This window comes from Fundulus heteroclitus, chromosome 16 (genome assembly GCF_011125445.2).
Source record: "Fundulus heteroclitus isolate FHET01 chromosome 16, MU-UCD_Fhet_4.1, whole genome shotgun sequence".
In the NCBI taxonomy this organism is placed as follows: domain Eukaryota; kingdom Metazoa; phylum Chordata; class Actinopteri; order Cyprinodontiformes; family Fundulidae; genus Fundulus; species Fundulus heteroclitus.
Window position 1 is genome coordinate 11,019,944 of NC_046376.1, and position 20,206 is coordinate 11,040,149.

At 41.6% G+C, this 20,206-nt stretch overlaps 2 protein-coding genes and 1 long non-coding RNA gene across 5 annotated transcripts in view; 1 reads left to right on the plus strand and 2 right to left on the minus strand.

Annotated features, from left to right (window-relative positions):
- tmem98 (transmembrane protein 98) lies at positions 1 to 10,473 on the plus strand. Its single transcript, XM_012851013.3, has 7 exons — positions 1 to 116; positions 3,158 to 3,397; positions 7,088 to 7,219; positions 7,348 to 7,381; positions 8,111 to 8,226; positions 8,309 to 8,368; positions 8,477 to 10,473. The coding sequence occupies exons 2-7, from the start codon at positions 3,267 to 3,269 to the stop codon at positions 8,676 to 8,678; spliced, it is 675 nt and encodes a 224-aa protein (XP_012706467.1). The 5' UTR covers positions 1 to 116; positions 3,158 to 3,266; the 3' UTR covers positions 8,679 to 10,473.
- On the minus strand, positions 6,137 to 7,105 carry LOC118566273. Its single transcript, XR_004932914.1, has 2 exons — positions 7,032 to 7,105; positions 6,137 to 6,815 (listed from the first exon to the last, which is right to left on the minus strand). It is a non-coding gene; the product is annotated as an uncharacterized LOC118566273 (long non-coding RNA).
- The window catches only part of svilc (supervillin c), an 18,624-nt gene continuing 8,251 nt past the window's right edge, over positions 9,834 to 20,206 (minus strand). For 2 of the 3 annotated variants that reach the window (XM_036147774.1, XM_036147776.1), the window contains 14 exons: positions 19,833 to 19,980; positions 19,598 to 19,743; positions 19,323 to 19,498; positions 17,422 to 17,578; positions 16,975 to 17,293; positions 16,740 to 16,882; positions 14,626 to 14,728; positions 14,324 to 14,528; positions 14,104 to 14,237; positions 13,870 to 14,025; positions 12,649 to 12,792; positions 12,426 to 12,538; positions 10,877 to 11,032; positions 9,834 to 10,688 (listed from right to left, as the gene is read on the minus strand). In XM_036147774.1, coding sequence (XP_036003667.1) covers positions 10,599 to 10,688; positions 10,877 to 11,032; positions 12,426 to 12,538; positions 12,649 to 12,792; positions 13,870 to 14,025; positions 14,104 to 14,237; positions 14,324 to 14,528; positions 14,626 to 14,728; positions 16,740 to 16,882; positions 16,975 to 17,293; positions 17,422 to 17,578; positions 19,323 to 19,498; positions 19,598 to 19,743; positions 19,833 to 19,980 — 2,190 coding nt within the window. In that variant the 3' untranslated portion in view covers positions 9,834 to 10,598. The remainder of the gene's footprint in view (positions 10,689 to 10,876; positions 11,033 to 12,425; positions 12,539 to 12,648; positions 12,793 to 13,869; positions 14,026 to 14,103; positions 14,238 to 14,323; positions 14,529 to 14,625; positions 14,729 to 16,739; positions 16,883 to 16,974; positions 17,294 to 17,421; positions 17,579 to 19,322; positions 19,499 to 19,597; positions 19,744 to 19,832; positions 19,981 to 20,206) is intronic. The other variant, XM_036147775.1, reaches the window with a different exon arrangement.

Sequence of the window (20,206 nt, forward strand, 5' to 3'; positions counted from 1 at the left end):
CGTTCACGTCTAAGGTCTGGGGGACGCTGGTGCCGTCTCCGCGCCCCCGCCGCCGGAGTAAAAACTATTTTGTCTCTTAAAAGGAATCGACAAAGAAAAAAAGACACAATGTAAAGGTAGGTAGCAGAAATATAGGTTTATTTGATTGTTTCATGTCAGGAGTGACTTTTGGAAATAGCTTTAAAAGTTTTTGCAGAGTTTACGTCAAGAAATTGTTCTTTGAAAAAGTCAATATGTGGGTGTCTGTCTCGGTTCATTGTTTCATGGTTCAGAAAAAAAAAAACTCTTGGTGTCTCGGTGTTTTGTTCCATTTGTTCTGTTACTAGTTTTTATTATTGAAAGAGCTGCTTATGTGTTTTAGGTGTTTGCATATGAATGGATACTCATACTAGATGGTATATTTAACATTCCACCAGACTTTGGGAGTGTGGTGTGAATGCCACAAGCTTTTAGGATCAATGTTTTTTTTTTCTTTCTTCTTTTCTTTTGTGTCAGTGTGTGCAGCTCCACACAACAGTCCTCACAGCTCAATAAAAACGGAACAATTGTTTTATCATTGCTGCAGTTGACGAAAATCAAAACAAACTAATGGAAAAAAGAAGATATGCTCCTCTTTTGCAAACATGTCTTTTTCTTTTTTATTCCTTTTTTTTTTTTGCTGTGTACTAGTATGTTGTGTTGTACAAATTTCAACACTTACCTGTGATAACTTTGTTAAAGCATTTCTTTCTAGCAGATGTCTGAGCAGATTTTACCAAACCGCTGGCCTGTGAAATATGACTAAGTTCTCAGGCCGGACAAATGCTCTTTGTGATACTGCGAGTTTAACTCAAATTAATCTGATTAAAGAATTACAACATTCCTTGCTGTAATCTCACACAATCATCCAGGCAAAAATGCAGGTTTGCCATCTTGTAATGTCAGAAGCTTAGCCAGCCTGTGCTGAATTTGCACTTGGAGCACATTCTGAAACGATGTCGCTGCTTTTAATGCGTTTTGCTGATTAATTGTACCTCTTACTGAGATGTGTATGTAATGACCGCGTTGGTGCACTGCGTTTACACACTTCAGTGACCAAGACTTGCGAGGTGGACTAATGCTAGAGGACATGTCGTGACTCTCAAAAGTCCACACAAAATGTTTTTGCTGTGATGAAAATATGAGACCATGATGAATCATTTTAACACGTTTTTTTTTTTTTTTTGTTATTAATGTGAGGTGTATCCTCCACAGTCACGCTGAAAATACAAAATTTGTTGTAAGAAAATAAAAAGGTGCAACAACCCGGTTGTATAAGAGTGCACACGCTTATACTAATAATTCAGCATTCTATCTTCCTTGGAGTCTGTCAGCATCCCACATCCACGCTCAAAAAAATTTACTCGTTTTATGAAATTAAATGAAATCAAATGAAATGAAATTTTTGAAAAAAAGTTCTCCAGATCTGTAAGATTGTGAGGATGTGTGTCATCCATGGCTCTTTTCAGGTGAGAAAACCTGAAAGCTGAACTGAATTTAGTTCTGGGCTGACACTGGGACATTTAAAACAGTAATTCTTTTGTTGGTACGGCTGAATGCTAGGACAAGGTCGGATGATCTAACATGGTATCTTCCTTCCTCTTCAGCTGACATCTTAAAGTGTAACTCATGCCCAAAACATTGTTTTGCAGATAAATTGTATGAACTGGGGCTTAGGGTGCTAATTTATTGTTACTATGCAATTCCATCCATTTTCCTACACGCTTATCCCTGTTGGGGTCGCATGGTGTGCTGGTGCCTATCTCCAGCCGTCAATGGGCGAGAGGCGGGGTACATCCTGGACAAGTCCCCAGTCTATTGCAGGTTACTGCACAGTGTTTAAATTAAACTGTGTTTAAATTATGTGAACTTTTTTAGTTGCAATATTTGTCGTAAACCCGTCTTAGTGCTGTCTTTGGGTTGAAAGGCGACTATTGCTAATTTGTTCAAACACTGCATGCTTTCATCACCGTAGACCTTTCCTCGGAGACAGTTCCATGGCAAAACCATTAGATGTCACCCTGGTCACTCAACATTTTAAAAGGTCACTTTCCCTCATCCTGACCGCTGCAGCCACGTGCCCTGCTCAAAACTCCCACCACTCATCCATGTCTCTTGGACCCCCCCCAACTTTGGTGGCATGTTTCAAAATGTGACTGGAGGCGGGATTGTGCATTTACATCAGGGTGAGTTACACGTCAAGGTTGTGCCTCGGACATATTTGTAACCATTAATAGTTGAATTGACAAAACCAGAGTTCCATCTGCAGGAAGGAAATTATCTCCAGGTCATGATGTTGCCATCGGCATGTTGCACGGTGTGCTTTTGGTTTGTGGTCCAAAATACTTGTTTCATCAGACCATGACAATGGCCTCACAAGATTTTAGAAGATTTAGCTAGGTGTGAATGTTTTACAGCCAGCCCGACTCTTTTTTTTTTTTTTTCCAGACACATAGAGAATGCAGCGGGCTTTTATGCCACGATCAAAACCAGACCCATATTTTTGCAGAAATCCCTCCTTCACCTTTGGTCTGGCTTTAACGCTCCTTCTTGTCTTTTCATCCATTTTGAACAAACGTCCAGTTTTTGCGATGCCATTGTTGCCCAATATCTCAATTTATGGCCAGCTGTCCTCAGTGTGCCATGTCCCATGTGTCCCTGGATGCAAAGTGCTGGGATTAAAATCAAAAGATGCCTCAGACAAAGTTTTAACTCAACATAGAAAACACCACTTTTGTGTTTTGTTTTGGTCTGATATTACAGGTTGAATTACGGTGTCTATTGATACTTTCACCCTGAGTGTGAACATTGTTTATCCAAACTGTATTTTACACTCTTGACTTTATGAGCAATTAATCCATTTTGATGTTGACTATTTTGTTTTCCCCACAATGAGGAATTGTCCCGATTAAACTTCAGAACGAAAGGGCAAAAGCTCTTTAAGCGCTTGGCGTGTGTCATATTTAGAGCCAGACTAAGTGCTGCTGATTGTGCTCTCCTCTCCGGGGGCTGAGAGTTGTTTTTCGTCTTAGCAGAGCTAACATTTCTGCCAGAAATGCTCTGAAGTGGGGTGACGATGTCGCCTCTCTCTGGCTGCCGCCAATCAGACTGAAACTAACAATTATCCTCTCCTCCACAGATGAGCATCTATCTGTAAGTTAAGCTCGGACAATCAGCCCAGCCGTGATTGGACTCTTTTCTTCTTGACGGGTTGCTGCTGTCAGACGCTGTGGGACTTCGGGTTCCCCATGGAGACAGTGGTGATCGTGGCCATAGGGGTGTTGGCCACCATCTTCCTGGCCTCCTTCGTTGCTCTGGTGGTAGTGTGCAGACATCGCTACTGCCATCCTCACGACCTGCTGCACCACTTCGACTCCAAGTCAGTAAATTGGTACAAAGCCTCTAAACAACATGCATCGTTAACATGGATACGTCACCTTTTATCGCAGCTTGGGCCTGCAAAGCACAAGGATTATCAGTGTTGCCTCAGAAAAAGAAGCTTGTGCATTGGGTTTGTTGTCACTGTACCTGCATCGATGGATCTCCCACACCTTAAAGATGTCTACGTCAAGTTAATTGGTAGTTAAACCTCGTTTAGACATTTAAACGCTCTTAAATTTCAGGAATGAACCAGTGTGGAACAGACGTTTTAGCAAGGAACTCGTTTTATTTGGATCTTTTGGATCTTTATTACCATCAGCCTGTCACAAAGATGGGATTTTTTTCTAAGGTCTTTTACTGAATCTAAAAAATAACCATGAGAAGTTTAATGTTTCAGTTCCATCACGGTTATCCCAAAATGCCATCTTGTTCCACGGTAAATAACCCACTAAAGTACAATGCATCTCATGTCCTGTGCCTGATTTTTCCTGTATTTCTTGATTATTTTTCAAAGCCACGACAATTGGATATGTCATGGCTATTTTAGATTCGACTTGTCTTCTCAGTTTGTCTGCTTCCTGTCCACTTTTCATATTTTTAAATGCACATCTAACTTGTTGTCATAGTTCAGGTAAAAGAAAAAAGGTGAATTAGCAGCCAAAGTCACCCCAAAAAAGATTTGACAGGCTTTTAATAAGCAGGGAAAAGCTGTAAGAAAAAAAAAACTGTAAAAGCTTTTCCAAAACATCCAAATGAAATTTAACTGACTTTGCAAAACCAGTTGTAACTTCTCCACCCATCTCTGCCTTTGTGCTTTAATTTCAACATTAACACAGATACGCTTTGCACACTTAAATGACTGATTCACAACGTGATCAGGTTTCTCTTAGTAAATATAAGAAATACTCACGGAAGAACAAGCAGGCTTATAAATGGTTATATTATATTGGTACAGAACTTTTCTGTGACTTCTGCCACAACCAGTGAACTGCTTTACTTCTTAGATTAAACAACATTATTGAAAGATCTCGACGGCCAACACAACTTATTTACTTCGTGAGCTTCACAACAGTACACCTCAAACTGTGCAAATAAGCCCTCATATATAAGGCAAGGACACTTCATGGCTTTATTGTTGTCACAATACATTTTTTTCTCTTTTTTTTTTTCCAAATAAAAATCTAATCCATATCTGCTTTTGAGACTCCCTGTCAGAATTATTGGTCACAGAGGTGCTGCTTCTGTGAAGGAGAGTAGCAGGTTTGGGTGGATATTATGATCCAGTCTGCCCGGTTGGTATTTTTATTTAATCAAAACAAACTAAACATTGTCTCTGGTAACAGTAGAGTAGTAATGGGTTAATTTGTTATCATATATGCCGGTATTTCTCTCAAATTCATAAAAAAAAAAAAAAAAAAATACTGTTGAGGTTATTACTGCAAGACCGCTCCTGGAAAAGAATCAAAGTAGCTTCTTAATGTAAAAATGGATGAAGCTGTCTTTGAGTTTTGGTTCATTATTTTGTAAAGAATAACAAGCTTTTTTTAGGCTTTTTAAAGTTTGTAATTATAGAAATATCCCGTACAAATGTCTGAGCTTAGAACTCATTTTGTCCAAGCATTTTTTGCTTTGTCTAAACCTCGTACAAAAATCCGTGCCCGTATTCACAAAGAATCCTAATACTAACAGTAGCTCTTAGTGACGCAACTTTAGGAAAAATCTTAGAATGTCGCCAATTCTACGATTTTTCTTAGAATTTACCTAAATAGGAAGTTATTCACGAATCATCCTGGGCTTTTAAAGAGCTCCTAAAGTTAAAACATGTTAGGAGTAGTGAGGAGGACTTTTAGCGAGGCTAACAGTGTCTTAAGCAGGGGAGATGAAATAGAGACAGCTGATTGGCTGATCCACCATGTAAACGTGGAGGAAATGAGCACATAAACTTCTTTAACAATCATACAACTATTAATATGTCGATGAGATAAATTTTACCATCCCCATAGGCAAAAATGTATTACTTTCAGCGACCCGACAGGATAAAGGCGTGGCTCTGGTAATATCATATTATTCAGGGTAAATAAACAATAGGAAAAATATAGAATAATCATGAATAAAAAGTATAGAACTTTACAGAGTACAGAGGATTTTTTTATATTACTTACAGAAATGCTCTCAATAATAATCATTTTAGAAGAAATGGAAAATGTTTTAGAGAACTATATACATGAATACACACTCTAGACAAGATAAAAGAGGTGAGAAAGTATTTGCTGTAATGTAAATGATGATGTCATCAGCCTAAATGGTCATCTAGAAGTTTGCTTGTGTGACGCCTTCTCCTCTCTGGCTTTTGATCGCTGCACGAAGCGCTTTTCACTTTCCAGGCTTTTACGTAAAAGCACCAAGACATGCAGCGAAAAAGGCAAATTGACCTGCAGCAATGTGTTATTCGCACCATGATCCATGCACCAATTTTCCTTTCAGCACTCCTCTGTTCTCCTCCCACAGCTGTGAGGACAGAGGCACTGCTTCTCTCTGGGGGTGTTTTTTTTCTACGTTCTTTCTCCATTTTATGTCGGTAGTTTTTCCAAATACAACCGCTTTATACAAGCAGGCAATCCCAGTAAAATCCTGACAGCTCAGAGCACATTAATATCAAATAGATGAAGTAATAAAATGACCGGAATGGCGCGTAAACATAACAAGCACGCCAGAAATGATTATGAGGATTCAAACATTTTGATGCTGTGTGACAATTATTTATAAGTTCTTTATCATATCACACATTTCTTAATACAATTTAATTAGTTAACTTCTCTCCTTAACAACTACGAGCACATTCTTGTTTTTCTATCAATCAATCACAGCTGTTAAAACACAGCATCACACCTAGCAATGGGGACAACCACACCTCCTCACCAAGATAAAAATGTATCATATCTTAGCCCAAAAACCTTTTGGGCTAAGATATGAGCTCTCTTAGAGGACTCTGGGTATCAGCACTGGGCTACAAAAAGTGCTTAAGCGGGAGGCAGCTGGACGTCTTCTCTTGTTTCTGGAAGGCATTATACCTCCCATCAGAAAGGTTTCAAAAGCTCTGAACAGAGTTGGAAGTAACAGGGTTATAAATTTCAGTCTGCACAATAACAGTAATAGAGCCATTAAAGCCCCTAGTAGGGCAATTACAACATGTGAGTCAGTGTTAATTGAGAATCCAAACATGTCTCCAAGCATGCCATGTGTTATTTTGGTCACTTGTCCCAGGGTGTGGTCACATGGGGTCTGGGGAGATGAGTTAAGGCTGCTCCGCTGGTCTCGGAAAGATGAGATTGTTTTTGTTGGCTTCTCCTGGTTTCTTTCACTGCTTTACCGTCCAAAATCCTCACATTGCTGTCTTCAAACGACTGTCCCTTGTCCTTGAGATGGATATGAACTACTGAGTCTTGAACCAACAAGTTTTTTTATGTACGTATTTGATTGTTCTGACAATCTTTTTCAAACCTTATAGGTTTAAATCACAAAAGTTTTTTTTTTTTTTGCTTAGTGTTTTTTAACCGAACCAAGATAACCAAAGCCTAAAAAAAAGGCTTTTGTAACATTATCTGGTGCTGGGGATTTGGTTGTGTTCTCACCTTGAATCCAAGCATCTCGCAGGTCTTCATTCAGGTCTTTCTCTGCTGTTGGACAGACCCACGGTGGATCTGATCGGCGCCATGGAGACCCAGAGTGAGCCGTCAGAGCTGGAGCTGGACGACGTGGTCATCACGAACCCCCACATCGAAGCCATCTTGGAGAATGAGGACTGGATAGAGGATGCATCGTACGTGTAACTGCAAGCAATCTGGGATGGATTTCCTTTTTTTTTTTGTTTGAAAGATGCTGCTTCTGTTATTTTTTGTTGTTGTTTTTCTTTGTTGCTAAATGTAACTTTCCATTTATGTCCAACAGAGGCTTGGTGTCACACTGTATCTCTATCCTGAAGGTAAAACGATCTAAGAATTTGATATTCATAACTCAACAATTACTAAACGGAAGCTTATGTGACATGTAAAGCACTTTGCATTGTCCTTGTACTGAATTGTGCTATATAAATAAATTTGCCTTGCCTTGCCTTGCCATTAAACATCTTTAGGCCCATTCATACCTCACGTAAAAGACGGATACGTGTGGAGTGTTTCATACGTTCTAACCGTCGATTTCGTACGTATTTTGGAAAATTGGGAGCTTACGATAACGGACGAAACGGAGCAATACTACCGCAAACGGTGGGGGCGCAATTGAGTTTGTAGTACAAAATGTCAAGAAAATCACGAAGAAGGTTAGAATTCTGGGCTTTAAACAATGGCGGGATTCAAGGAACGACTTGCGGAGCTTGTCCGCAACTACCCACACATATATGATGTGTCGTGTCTGGGGCACATGGACAAACAAAAAGTTTACTTACGGAGCAAATACAACAAAATCACGTCTTGGACCGTCGCCATGTTTGATCAGTGACGAATCATTGGCGCCCAGCACCGCCACCTAGAGGAACTATTGGTTATTGCGCACCTCAACGGACGGAGGTATGAAGGAGGATAGAACGTACGGACAGAAATACGGAAGTGTAGGCCAAACGTAGGGTATGAATGGGCCTTTAGGGTGTTTGCCCAATGTCGGTTTTACTGTTTTTACATCGCCTATTTGACCAATACAGCCGCTCTTCGCACAGATCTGCCACACTTTGACTGAAAAGTTGGTTGCCATGACAATGGGATCGGGGGCAAAGGTCAAAGCGCCGGCCAGTTTGAGTGACATCATTACCGTGGCCAAGCGGATCAGCCCAAGGTGATGCGTCTCACCAGAGCCTGACGTTATCGTTACACCTCCTGACACCGACCGACTTGTTCTCGTCTTCTCTCTCATGCAGGGTGGACGACGTGGTCCGATCCATGTACCCTCCTTTGGATCCGATCCTCCTGGACGCCAGGTAGGCAACGTCTGAGTCTTATCGCCCCGAAGCGAAGCGTCTCAGCTCCATAGATGCTCGCTTTTACTGACAGCTGATTTTAATTTAAAAAATCCTGTTTCTCCTCAGAGCCACAGCTTTGCTCCTGTCAGTCAGCCACCTGGTGCTGGTCACCCGCAACGCCTGTCACATGTCCGGCAGCATGGACTGGATCGACCAGTCGCTCCACGCGGCGGAGGATCACATGGTGGTTCTGCGCGAGGCGGCGCTGGCGTCCGAGCCAGACCGGATCATGCCCGGAGCCGACGCTCAGAGGGAACATGCCATTTGAGATCCAGTTCCGGCTTCCAACGATAAGATACCGTCCTGCAATCATAGCCCATTTTAACATGGAAAAAAACGGCGGCGCTCCAGCCACAACCTAGTGATGCATGCTAAAACGGACATCTCAGTTTCAGAAATGCGGATCCCCAGAGGACAGAATAGGAGCAAAATGTCTGTAGAAACTTTTTTTTTTCTGGAACCTACCATCCAGCAGTGGGCCTGTCAAGTCTAACCAGCGCCGGAGTCACAAGGAGGCTTAGTCAGCTAATCCATCCTGACGAAAATAACATCCATTAGCCAGTGAACCTGAAGGTGCTCCAACTCAGCGTGTCAAAGTAAGAGAAGCCTGGCTTGTTTAGGATGTGTGGGGTCAGTTTGACAAATACTCTGATACAAGCAGTACAGACAAAGATAAAGTCCTTTTAGGCTATTTTTTTTCTCTCTCTCCTCACTTTAACATGTTTTAGAGCTGCACCTCTTACTGTGGTTAACCAATTTAACTGAAAATCTACGTGCTGTGAATAGAGCAGAATGCTGCATATTCTCCTTCTGGAGTGGCCGGTAGAGAGCAGATTTCTTTTCTCCTTTAATTGCCGCAAGTCGTTCACGTCCTGAAGCAGCAGAGACGTAACAAGACGGACGCCTCCAGAAAGGTTCCACTTTTGTCTCATCGGTCGGCAGAATGTTTTCCTATGAGTCTTGAGGATTGCATGGAGGCAGAGTTTTCAGCAGCAGTGGTTTTGGCCTTGTTTTTAAATACACAACACTGACCTAAACTGGTGTAAGTGAGGCCAGCAGTACCTTAGATGCTGATTTGGTCGCCGTTTGTGCCCTCCTGGAATAATTTTGACAGTCTGGAAGGTTTACTACTGTTCCGTGTTCCTCCATTTTTCGATAATGGCTCTCATTGTGGTTCGCTGGAGTCCCAAAAGCCTTAGCAATGTTTTTGCCTTATTTTCCTATTGTGACTTATTTTTTTTCCCCCCCGTCTGTCCCCGAATTCCTTTAGATCTGGTTTGAACAGCTTTTTTCCCACCCCAAATAATTGAAATTATCATTTTCTATTTACTTATTTTATCTTTGTGTGTTAATAACATTTATTTTTCCAATCTGAAACAATTTATGTGTGACAAAAGCAAAAACATTGTTAGAGTGCAAACACTTTTTTTTTTTACAGAGCTATGTCGGTGTGTCATGAGGACATTTTCTGTTGATTGAGGTGAAGCTGAATTAGCTTGTCGCTTTGGGCCGGAGGGACGTTATTGGAGCATGTCTACCTGCTCCTTCATGCATAGCTAATAGTGAATCCCCAAGGAGCCGTAATAAGGCATTACCCACAGACGATGTGAGCACACTGGCCTACGTGGCTTTGTACACAAAGTCCTGGCACAAAAATAACAGTTGGATGACAATTGGGGAACACAAATATAATTGGTGACAATATCGAAAACTCTGCTAGGTTCTGCTGAGCTCACAGATACTTTCTTGTAAATGCACAAATGAAAGAAGAACACATGGAGAATTTTCTCTTTTTTTCTGTATTTTCTTTTTTTTTCCCTGTTTATTTGCATTGACATGCACTGATTTTCTTTAAAAGATATGCTCCCCACTCCCCTCCCCAGTTTTTCATTTGATGTTTCTTGCTCATTTCCATAGCTTCTTATTTTTCACTGTCTTGTACAGAAAAAAAGAATTTGCCCTATAGGAACCATGTGGTTACTGTAGAAAAATTGTTTTCCCAGGTAAAAGTTCACACACTCGTATTACTCTGACATAAATAAAGTGATTCGTCTTTCTCTGTTTATCACGCTCTGAGCAGTCTTTTGTGCAATAAAAATGGCGCTATCCCTGCTTCACCTTCCTTTCTTATTAAAGCAAGAAGACCCAGGTGCAGCATCGTCAGTAAGATTTCACTTCGTCCGGTTGTCTAATGAAACAACCCTTTGCTTTTCTTCAGATCCGTTTGCTTCTGTACTGGGAGGGAGGAATATTCGTCTCGCTTCATTTCCAGAATAGTCTGAAACAGAAACTACGCAGAAATTAGTTTATAGACACAACAACAAATGTTAATAATTACGTTCTGGCTTTATCTCAGGAGTTATGATTCTGATATAAAGGGATAAGCGCTAGTTTCTGGTGAACACTGCACTCTGCTGGCTGAGAGACGCCACTGCAGGGCTACAGACGCACGTCCTTTCAGGTTACCTGGAAGTCCTGATCAGACAGGTAGACCTCCAGGTGCTGTGGGTCCACTCCTTCAGGTAAGGGGCTCCGCAGCAGCTCTTCTACAGAGTACTGGGTCTTCATGAGCTGGGCCAGGGCGTCCTGCACCAAGGTCAGCTTCACTTCCCCTGAGTCCCTCTAATACACATCAACATGGAATGAGTGAAATTGAGCATTAGCCATTGTCAAAGGAGGTATACCAGAGCAATTAAGGAAAAACATACAGCATTTACTTTTGCTTATGATTGGCGTTTTCTGAAATTCCACCAGGTATTTAAAAAGGTATTTTATTTTAGGCCTTCTCGGCGTTGCTATCCTGGATTCCTCAAGTTTTACCAAGTAAATTGAGGAATTTTGTCTTTTCTTGACTATTTTGGTTGTAATGTTGAAATATAAACTTCTGCTGCTGTCTATGAATCTGAACAACTCACCAAATGTTTAGCTTAAGTTTTTTTTTTTAAAACCGTCAATCTCTATTCTAACCAGCGTCCTATTCCCTGCCACAGGGAAATGTACCAATAAGGACAATACTGGCATCCTGTTTGACAACGGGAGTTAAGGGTCAACTATTTGGAGGCAAATGTTCAAAACGAGATGAAAATATCAAAAGCTAAACAGGACGGTGCTAAAGTATTGATACACATTGAACCTTTTCAAATTTTGCCACCCCACAGGTGGATGAAGATATTATCTCTTCATCAAATAATCATGTTTATTAGGTATTATGACAAAACTAGTATTTTTTTTTTTTTAGAAATTTGATCCTCCATCCAAAGCTTTTTTTCCAGCATTATGACTGTGAAGTAGAGAAAATTTTCAACAACAATCTTAAAGTGTGGCATGTATGGCATTTATATTCAGCCTCTTCACTCTGATACTCATAAATTAAAAACCTGCTGAAGTAATGTAATGTGTGGAGATTCTGCACTTCACTCTGAACACACAAAGCGACTGTGAAACAAGGTGGTGGCCGAATCACGCTGCTGGGAGACCAGAGACAGGGCCGCTGGTCACAGCTGATTAGAAAAATTATGAAGTTAAGCACAGTGCAGTCTTGGAGGAAAGCCTGTTGAGTTAAATTGGCTAAATACAAATGAATGCCACACTTTTAAGATTTTATTTGCACCCTTTTCCTTCCACTTCACAAATATGCACTCCTTTATGTTGATCTACTCCATAAAAGTCTACGGTCGTAAAATGACAACATGACAGAAGGTTACGGTGTAATAATACTTTAGCAGGACACTCTAAATGTCTCAAAAAGAAAATTTAACAATCAATTCCTTCAAGTAAGAATGAAACGGGGGAGAACATGCAGCCCAGGTTTAGTTTACAGCAGTTATTGATACGGAGCAACTCTCACCCAGGGACCACAGAGAGCTGCAGAATCTGGTTCCCTAAATGTGTGGAGCTGTGGCGTCACACGCTTTTCCCTGCTGTATCCCTGCGTAGCAACTCAAATAATTATGCTACCCAACATCTAACCTACTTTCTGGCAGGAAATACTAATTATGTAACTGTGTGTGCATGCCTGTGTGATGGGTCCGAGGTTCCTCTCCCAGCGGGGGAAGACATTAGTGAAGGTGAGAGGCTCTGATCCCTCAAAGATGAGATACGCCTGCGGGGGCCGTCTCGGGTTTATCTCTGGTTCAGAGTGGGTGCAAAAAAAAAAAAAGAAAGCACATTAAAACGCAAAAAATTTACACCAATGCTTTCATTTCTGGGGCAATTAGCCATGGAAGCACCCTCCTGACCTTTGCAGTACTGCAGAGCCGTCTGCATGGCACACTTTCTCTCGTTATGCCACAGGCTCCAGGCTGAAGCGGAGCTCTCCGTTTGCTCAGGCTGACCTCTCTGCCACAGGTAGACCTCTAATCGGTTGTCAAGCAGGAACAAGGCTGATAACAGAAAGTGGAGGACATTTAACTATAGAACTGACTTAGAATCAGAGACGTTTGGCTTTACTATTTCTGTAGGGTGTTTCTTTACAAAAAAAATATATACAGGACTGTCTCAGAAAATTAGAATATTGTGATAAAGTTCTTTATTTTCTGTAATGCAATTAAAAAACATGAAATGTCATACATTCTGGATTCATTACAAATCAACTGAAATATCGCAAGCCTTTTATTCTTTTAATATCGCTGATTATGGCGTACAGCTGAAGAAAACTCATAAATCCTATCTCAAAATATTAGAATATTTCCTCAGACCAAGTTAAAAAAAAATAATTATAACAGCAAAACAAAATCAAACATTTGAAAATGTCCATTAATGCACTCAGTACTTGGTTGGGAATCCTTTTGCACAGATTACTGCATCAATGCGGCGTGGCATGGAGGCAATCAGCCTGTGGCATTGCTGAGGTGTTATGGATGCCCAGGATGCTTCAAAAGCGGCCTTTAGCTCATTTGCATTGTTGGCTCTGGTGTCTTTCAGCTTCTTCTTCACAATACTCCCCAAATTCTCTATGGGGTTCAGGTCAGGGGAATTGGCAGGCCAATCAAGGACAGTAATGCCATGGCCAGTACACCAGTTACTGTGAGAATCTGATGTCGTCTCTTAACCACTACCATACTTGTGATTTAGTTTACTGAACCAAGCTGAGTGTTTTTCAAGGCTCAGGAAACCCTGCAGTGTTTCGAGTTAATTAGACGATTCAAGTGATTAGTTGAATAGCCTACTAGTATACTTTTTCACGATATTCTAATATTTTAAGATAGGATACTTGGGTTTCTTAAGCTGTAAGCCATAATCAGCGATATTAAAACAATAAAAGGCTTGCGATATTTCAGTTGATTTGTAATGAATCCAGAATGTATGACATTTCATGTTTTTTAATTGCATTACAGAAAATAAAGAACTTTATCACAATATTCTAATTTTCTTAGACAGTCCTGTATATAGACATTTCTACTCATTATAAATAGCTATTTACAGCTTAATATGCTTGGACTTTTTTCATGTGTTCTCACCTGGTTGAGGAACAGTGTACAAGCTTTCCTGGACGAAGGGCATGGCCATCACGACCCCCGGCAGCCGGATCGAACTCTGGAGCTCCTCCGCTTTAAATTTACCGGAAGAGGCGCTCAGGTGGAAGAGGCGGGGGGTGAAGTTATACTTTCCTGGATCTGTCAAAAAGGGGGACAGAAATGTTGCCTCTTACCGTAATCTTAACGGCGGTAAGTAAAACAGGCGTTATGCGGCACCTTGCAGCATGCAGTCATAGGCCTTCCTGTTCATCTGGCCCAGTGCCGTCCAGAAGTCTGCAGGTTCTGAACCCTCCTCCACAAAGTGCACCTTCACAGGGTTGTTTTTGCAGAGTCCCAGCTCCGATGGACTCCTAAAAAAAAAAAACATGAGGGTCAAAAAACAGAGAGCTGGACACGTACGCTGCTCTCAGACCGAAAAACAGGATTCATGCTTTACATTTCAGTGAGACGCTCCACTGCCCTCTTACTGACTTCACGGGCGCCGCTATGGGCTTTACAGCCAGTCCAGAGATACAGCGCCCCCTGCTGGCTGTTCAGCAGCACTACAGAGCCCCTGGACCTCAGACTAGAGCAGCAGCATTCCCCCTCTAGCAGCAAAGCCTCCTCTGGCAGCTCTCCACGCACGCAAAACAGACGCCAGTCTGATGTGAGAAAAACAAATGCTAATTCAGTAAAAAAAATAAAAATAATAATAATAATATGAAGCAGGCAAAAAGTATAATACAGATTTTACTCCACCTGCAGTGGAGGTGGCCTCCTCTCGCTTTCCCTTGTGGATGACCAGGCCTCCCTGGAAGAGCTGCAGGAAGCAGGGGGGTTCGGCACCCTGAGGTACGACCACCTACAGAAACACGAGGTCAGTAGAGTCCTGAAGGCAGCTGGAAATAACCTCTCATTTTCTGCATCTATGGCTGAAAACGTGCACCATTAATTGTATGGGGGAGATTTCTGCGGCTGTAAATATTTAGTTTGCTGATTGATAAAAATTGCTGAAAAAAATGTATTATGTGAGCATATTTACGGCACCATGCCCCTTTTGTTTCCCCTTTTTGTGTTTTATTAGAGCTGTAGCAATATAAGGTGCAGCATAGAATACATTACTTGTGATATATAAATCTGCCGTTGTTTTTACTTTTGAGTTTAGATTTCTGTGTTGATTTTTTTAAGTTCAAGGATGTAAATATCCAATGCAGTTTTTCTTGCTAGCCTTGGTGAAAATAATAACAGACATCAAAGGTATTCCTTCAGCTTCCACATCCGCTGATCTCTAATGCCCCATAATGTATGACAGCATTTTCCTCTTATGTGGATTTGGAAGTTGTATTTGCCCATTATCACTTATTATGTCCTGATGATCAAAATGCACAGTGCAACCTTCAAGTCTGATAATATAACTTGTTCTTTTTCCATTATTTGAAACAAAAGAGTGGAGGAAGGCATCTTAATCTTTCAAGTATATTTTATATGTTTGCCAGTGTTTTGCCAGTTAAACCAGGCAGGGCTAATGTGCCGGCACCCTTATTAAACTAAAATTAAAACCTGGATGGTGTCACATTCTATAAACTTTAACAAAAAGAAAACTGAGGTTACGTGGTTTGCTGTCATTTAGTCAAGCTTTTTCCAACTATGACTCATTGCCTTATCTCTCTTTTAAGGACCTAGAGAAGGTTAGCCATCTATTATCACGTCTCACCTAAATTATTGTCATTATTTATACGTCAGGCTAGATCAATCACCCCTCCAGTGTTTACAATTATCTCCGAACGCTGCAGCTCGTCTTTTAACCAGTATAAAGATTCATTAAGACATAACTCTGGTCTTAAAATATCTTTATTGGCTTGATGACTGTCTTCTGATTGATTTAAAAATGTTATTACTTGCTATTAAAGTTGTATACGACCTCCTCAAAAACGAGCCAGTTTCTCGTTGATGTTCTGAGATCCAAGGTAAGCGTAGAGGTGATCGAGCTTGAAATGCCCTACTTCTACATATCTGCACCGCTCAGAGCAGAAAGTCATTTGAATGTCTTTTAATTAAGTATGAGTCTTAACTCTTCTGTATTTTATTTATTATTATTCAATTTTTATTCTATTGGCTGTTGTGTGTTTGTTGGTATAATTGTGAAGCTCTTTGGTCAACTATTGTGATTTCTAAATGTGCTATAGAAACACTTTTGACATTTTTTGCCAAACATTCCCCAGAAAAACTATAATTGGTGCATCTAAAAACAGACCAACTACAAACAAACCAATGAAGAGAAATTGATACCAGCTGAAAAAAGGAGGTCAGCAAATAAGTAACTTAGGAAAAAAATACTTCTAGTGCTGAAGTACTGCATTAAAATGTTACAGTTCTTTTTGTTTTTTAAGAAATAGAAAAATGACTCATTATGTTTTTTATTTATTTTATTAATAGAGACCTTTAACACTATTCTTTTTATCTGCCTGTGGTAAAAAGTTGTGTGTGTGTGTGTGTGTGTGTGTGTGTGTGTGGGGGGGGCGGGGGGGGGGGGGTAGTAGTAGACCTACTACTAAAATAGCACTACTGAGCAAATTAGGTCTACACTTTGTTTTGCCAGTAAATTACAGAAGATGGTGTTGCATTATCAGAGATCAGAGCTTTTTGTGTCTGTGTGCATTCAATGCAATCTGCTTTGTAATTCTTGTGCAGAATAAAAAACACTAAAAAGATTTCCTATAATTTTCAAGCCTCTGGGGAACCCTGAAAATAAAATGATGGGTTCAGATCTAAGGCCTCTAGGCTGCGTTTTAGTATTAACACTTTTTACAGGCCTTAAGAGTTTCTTAGGTTTGCGTTGAAGGCACATGCAGAACTGATTCAAACAGCCATACCTGTGAGTCTTCCTGCTCGTTCATCCCGATGGATAGAAAAGCTGCTGTGTCTTCTCCGCTGACGCTGGAGTGCCGACCACGCCACAAGAAAAACGCTGTGTTTTCCTTAGATTTGGAAGCATTGCCACACTCATCCTGGTTATCTATAAATCAACAAAATGGAACATTATAGGGGAGAAAACCCATGTTTTCAGGGGGGTTTTTTTGTAACAGACCATAATTAATATTCACTGACCAACAGCACTGATGCTGTATGTCCAGCGGATCACATAGGAATCTCCTTCGTGCAGCTGCCCCGTGCTCTCTACTGGGATTTCACTGTCGTCAAACTCCTGGACATGCCAGGTGTCCACGGAGACGGTCCTCAGCTCCATCTGATGGCCCTCCTCCAGGGTGATGACCCCACGGCCTCTACGAACGTCGACCCCACCCAGGACGGTCTGCACGGAAACACCCTCGTCCAGCAGCCCGCCTGATGCCAGAGCTTTAACATCACAGGGACTCAGGCCGTCCGATGATAACGACTCAGGCTGGGGTGGTTCAGCAAGCACGGACTGGAAAATTATCAATCATTTGTAATATTCCTGGTTATTTGTAAAATAACACATATATAGTTTTGTTACAGTAGTGAAAATGAGCGCTGAGGGTATGTACGGCGCATTAAGGCTCTGAACCACTGAACTATGAGGTTAACCTGCATCTCTTCTCTCCCTGAAGTCACTTCTACGGTGTCTCCGCTTCCACGCGTCGGGCCCTGGAACTTTTCCCTGAAAAGAGCCGTCTCGCTGTCCTCGGAGACCACGGCGAGCAGAGCCCAGCTGGGACGGCCTTCTCCCCTCCTGAGCACAGAGCCACACCAGCATGAAAGTTAATGCGGTCGTTGCAGAAACTATACACCAGAAACAGAAGGTCCACATTTTAGATTTCCATTAGACTAATTCCCAAAGCGTATAACTCTCCTCCCAGGAGAGCTGGGGATACTGACGGCAGGAATTTGAAAATTAGGTTGAAACACATACTGCTTTTTTTAAAGCACCACCAAAGGTAGATATTCAATGTTGAAACTGCACAATTTCAGGCATGCTCTGAGGCATGCAAGGGGGTGGTGAGCATGACCCGTGTCCGGAGGCCTTGGTCCTCGACGCCGCTGACGCAGGTTCAATTCCAGGCTGGGGTCCTTTGCTGTATGTCTCCCCCCCCCCCTCTCTTAAGCCCCCTTTCATGTCAGCCTACTGTGTGAAATATGAGCCACCAGTGCAGTATAAACCCAGACAAAAAAAAAAAAAAAAAAAAGGAGTAAAAAAAACTGCATAATTTCCTCTGTGTGGGAATTGTTCCCCACTAGGACAGCTGAGCTTTATTTCATTCAGGGGTGACCTCAAGAAGCCTGAACCTTAAAACTAATTCAAACGCTGCCTAATCAACGTTTAACGGTGTGCAAACTTAGGTAACCTACCATATTTATCGGACTATAAGGCACACTTAAAATGCTTAAATTTTCTCAAAAATTGAGGGTTAGCCTTATATATGATTACCGTTGTGCTTACTGACTAATTTTATGTGGTACAATGTGCTCAAAAATCTGTTAAAATGTGTAAGTACGACTTTGTTAGCAACAAAGCCGCTCCGCTCAATGGATATTAGGAGCATTACGGTACACTGTGTCACTACCTGATCGGACCCCTGAGCTGTCTACAAGACTGCCTGACTGTAATGTTGAAACTAGAAGTGCATTAATGTAAGGCAGCCCGTGCCCAGAGGAGGCGTTAGCAACAATAAGCCTAGTTAGTTAATTCAAAAGTAAAAATTACGTTTATTTTGGCTTTATGTTAGAAACAGGGCAACTACTCTGTGTTCCTGACAGAGACTGATAGCTCTCCCTCTCAGGTAGTATGTGTGTAGGTGGAGGGGCGGAGTGATATTACACGCTTGGGAATAATATTTAATGCTCCTTATAATCCGGTGTGCCTTATGGTACAAAAAAATACGGTAATTTGTTGTTTTTTTTATATGTTCCTTTTATAACCAATTAGATTTTTTTTACATAAAATTGTACAGAATGTCATAATAAAAGAGTAAAAGGTATGGCAATTACTTCTTTTTTTTAAATCTCAAAAATCGGAAATCTTATCAGGGGTGTGTAAACTTTTAAGAACCATCAATGTGGTCAGATTAAAGCAATGTTAATTTTTTTTTTAACAGAACTTTTTGTGTCAATGACATGCGACAATGCACAATGTGCGTAAAGGAAATACTTACATTATTAAGTATTACGTACGTAAGTACTGTTTGGAAATATTATTGATTTATATCTCAGTAACGGTTCTTAATTTAAATGAATAAAATAAAACCTCTGCTGCTGTGTGAGAAAGCTTTCTGGTGAACAGCAACGGGGCGAGAAGAGGTGGATAAAACCGTCTGCAGCGTTTTCCCCACAGTTTTTTCTGTTTTCCCTCTCCGGTATCAGTTTGCATCCCACAGTGTATATGGTGTAAACAAAATGTTGCATCCTGGAGTTTCGTAAGCGCTGCATGTCGATGCTGGAGCTACCGCCGATTTCTACCATGCAGTGTGTGGACGTACGGCTGAACGCTGGGGTTGCTCTGAGTGGGATCCAGTGGGTTGACTCGACAGTTGCCGTAGTCGTACTCGCCCGCCCACACCTGCTGAGTCAGCTGGAGGGCAACGTCCTTCCTGCCGGGTGAAACATCCCGTCCGTGCCACAGATACACCTCGCTGCCGAAATCAAACACCAGGACCTGGAAGCGTCAGAACGGTGTGTCAGGACTCTGAGACACAGAGGCGTCCTGCGAATCAAGAGGTTTTTTTTCTTCACATGGACGGACTGAGGATCAGACCTCAGAGGAGCCCAGCAGGGAGGTGCTGGGGACGGAGGCCCAGGCCCGTTCGTGAGGCACCAATCTGTCCTCCACTAGGCTGTAAACACAGTTGGACTCCACAACTCCTTGCTCAAACAGCTCATCCTCTTCTGGAGCACCAGCTCCTATGGATGGGGAATAGCAAAGTAAGCGTGTTAAAAACGCAAAACTCATGCAAAGCTTTCTAGTGTTGATGCATGTTTTCTATTCTAACCTCTGTAACGTTTTCTCCCTCCTAGAAGGCTCCAAAAGTCTGCAGCGTCGGCGCCATCGGAGTTCAAGCCTTCCTCCAGGTGGAGCACCTGGGGGGCCTGACAGCCGAGGTCCCTATGGCCCTGGATAAAGGCTGCCAGTTCAAGGGCCTGAAAAACCACACCGGAACATGGGCAAGGAACTCAGACATTGAGCTCGGGTAAAAGAACATTTAACACATATTTACAGGCTACGATAAGGTGCCTTGCGAAAGTATTAAGCTGTTTAAGGTGGGGAAAAGCTACATGATTTTTAAAGGCATACTATGCAACATTTTTCAGTTAATTAATGTGTTCCATACCATTTTGGATGATTAAATGAGTCATTTCAGGTCGA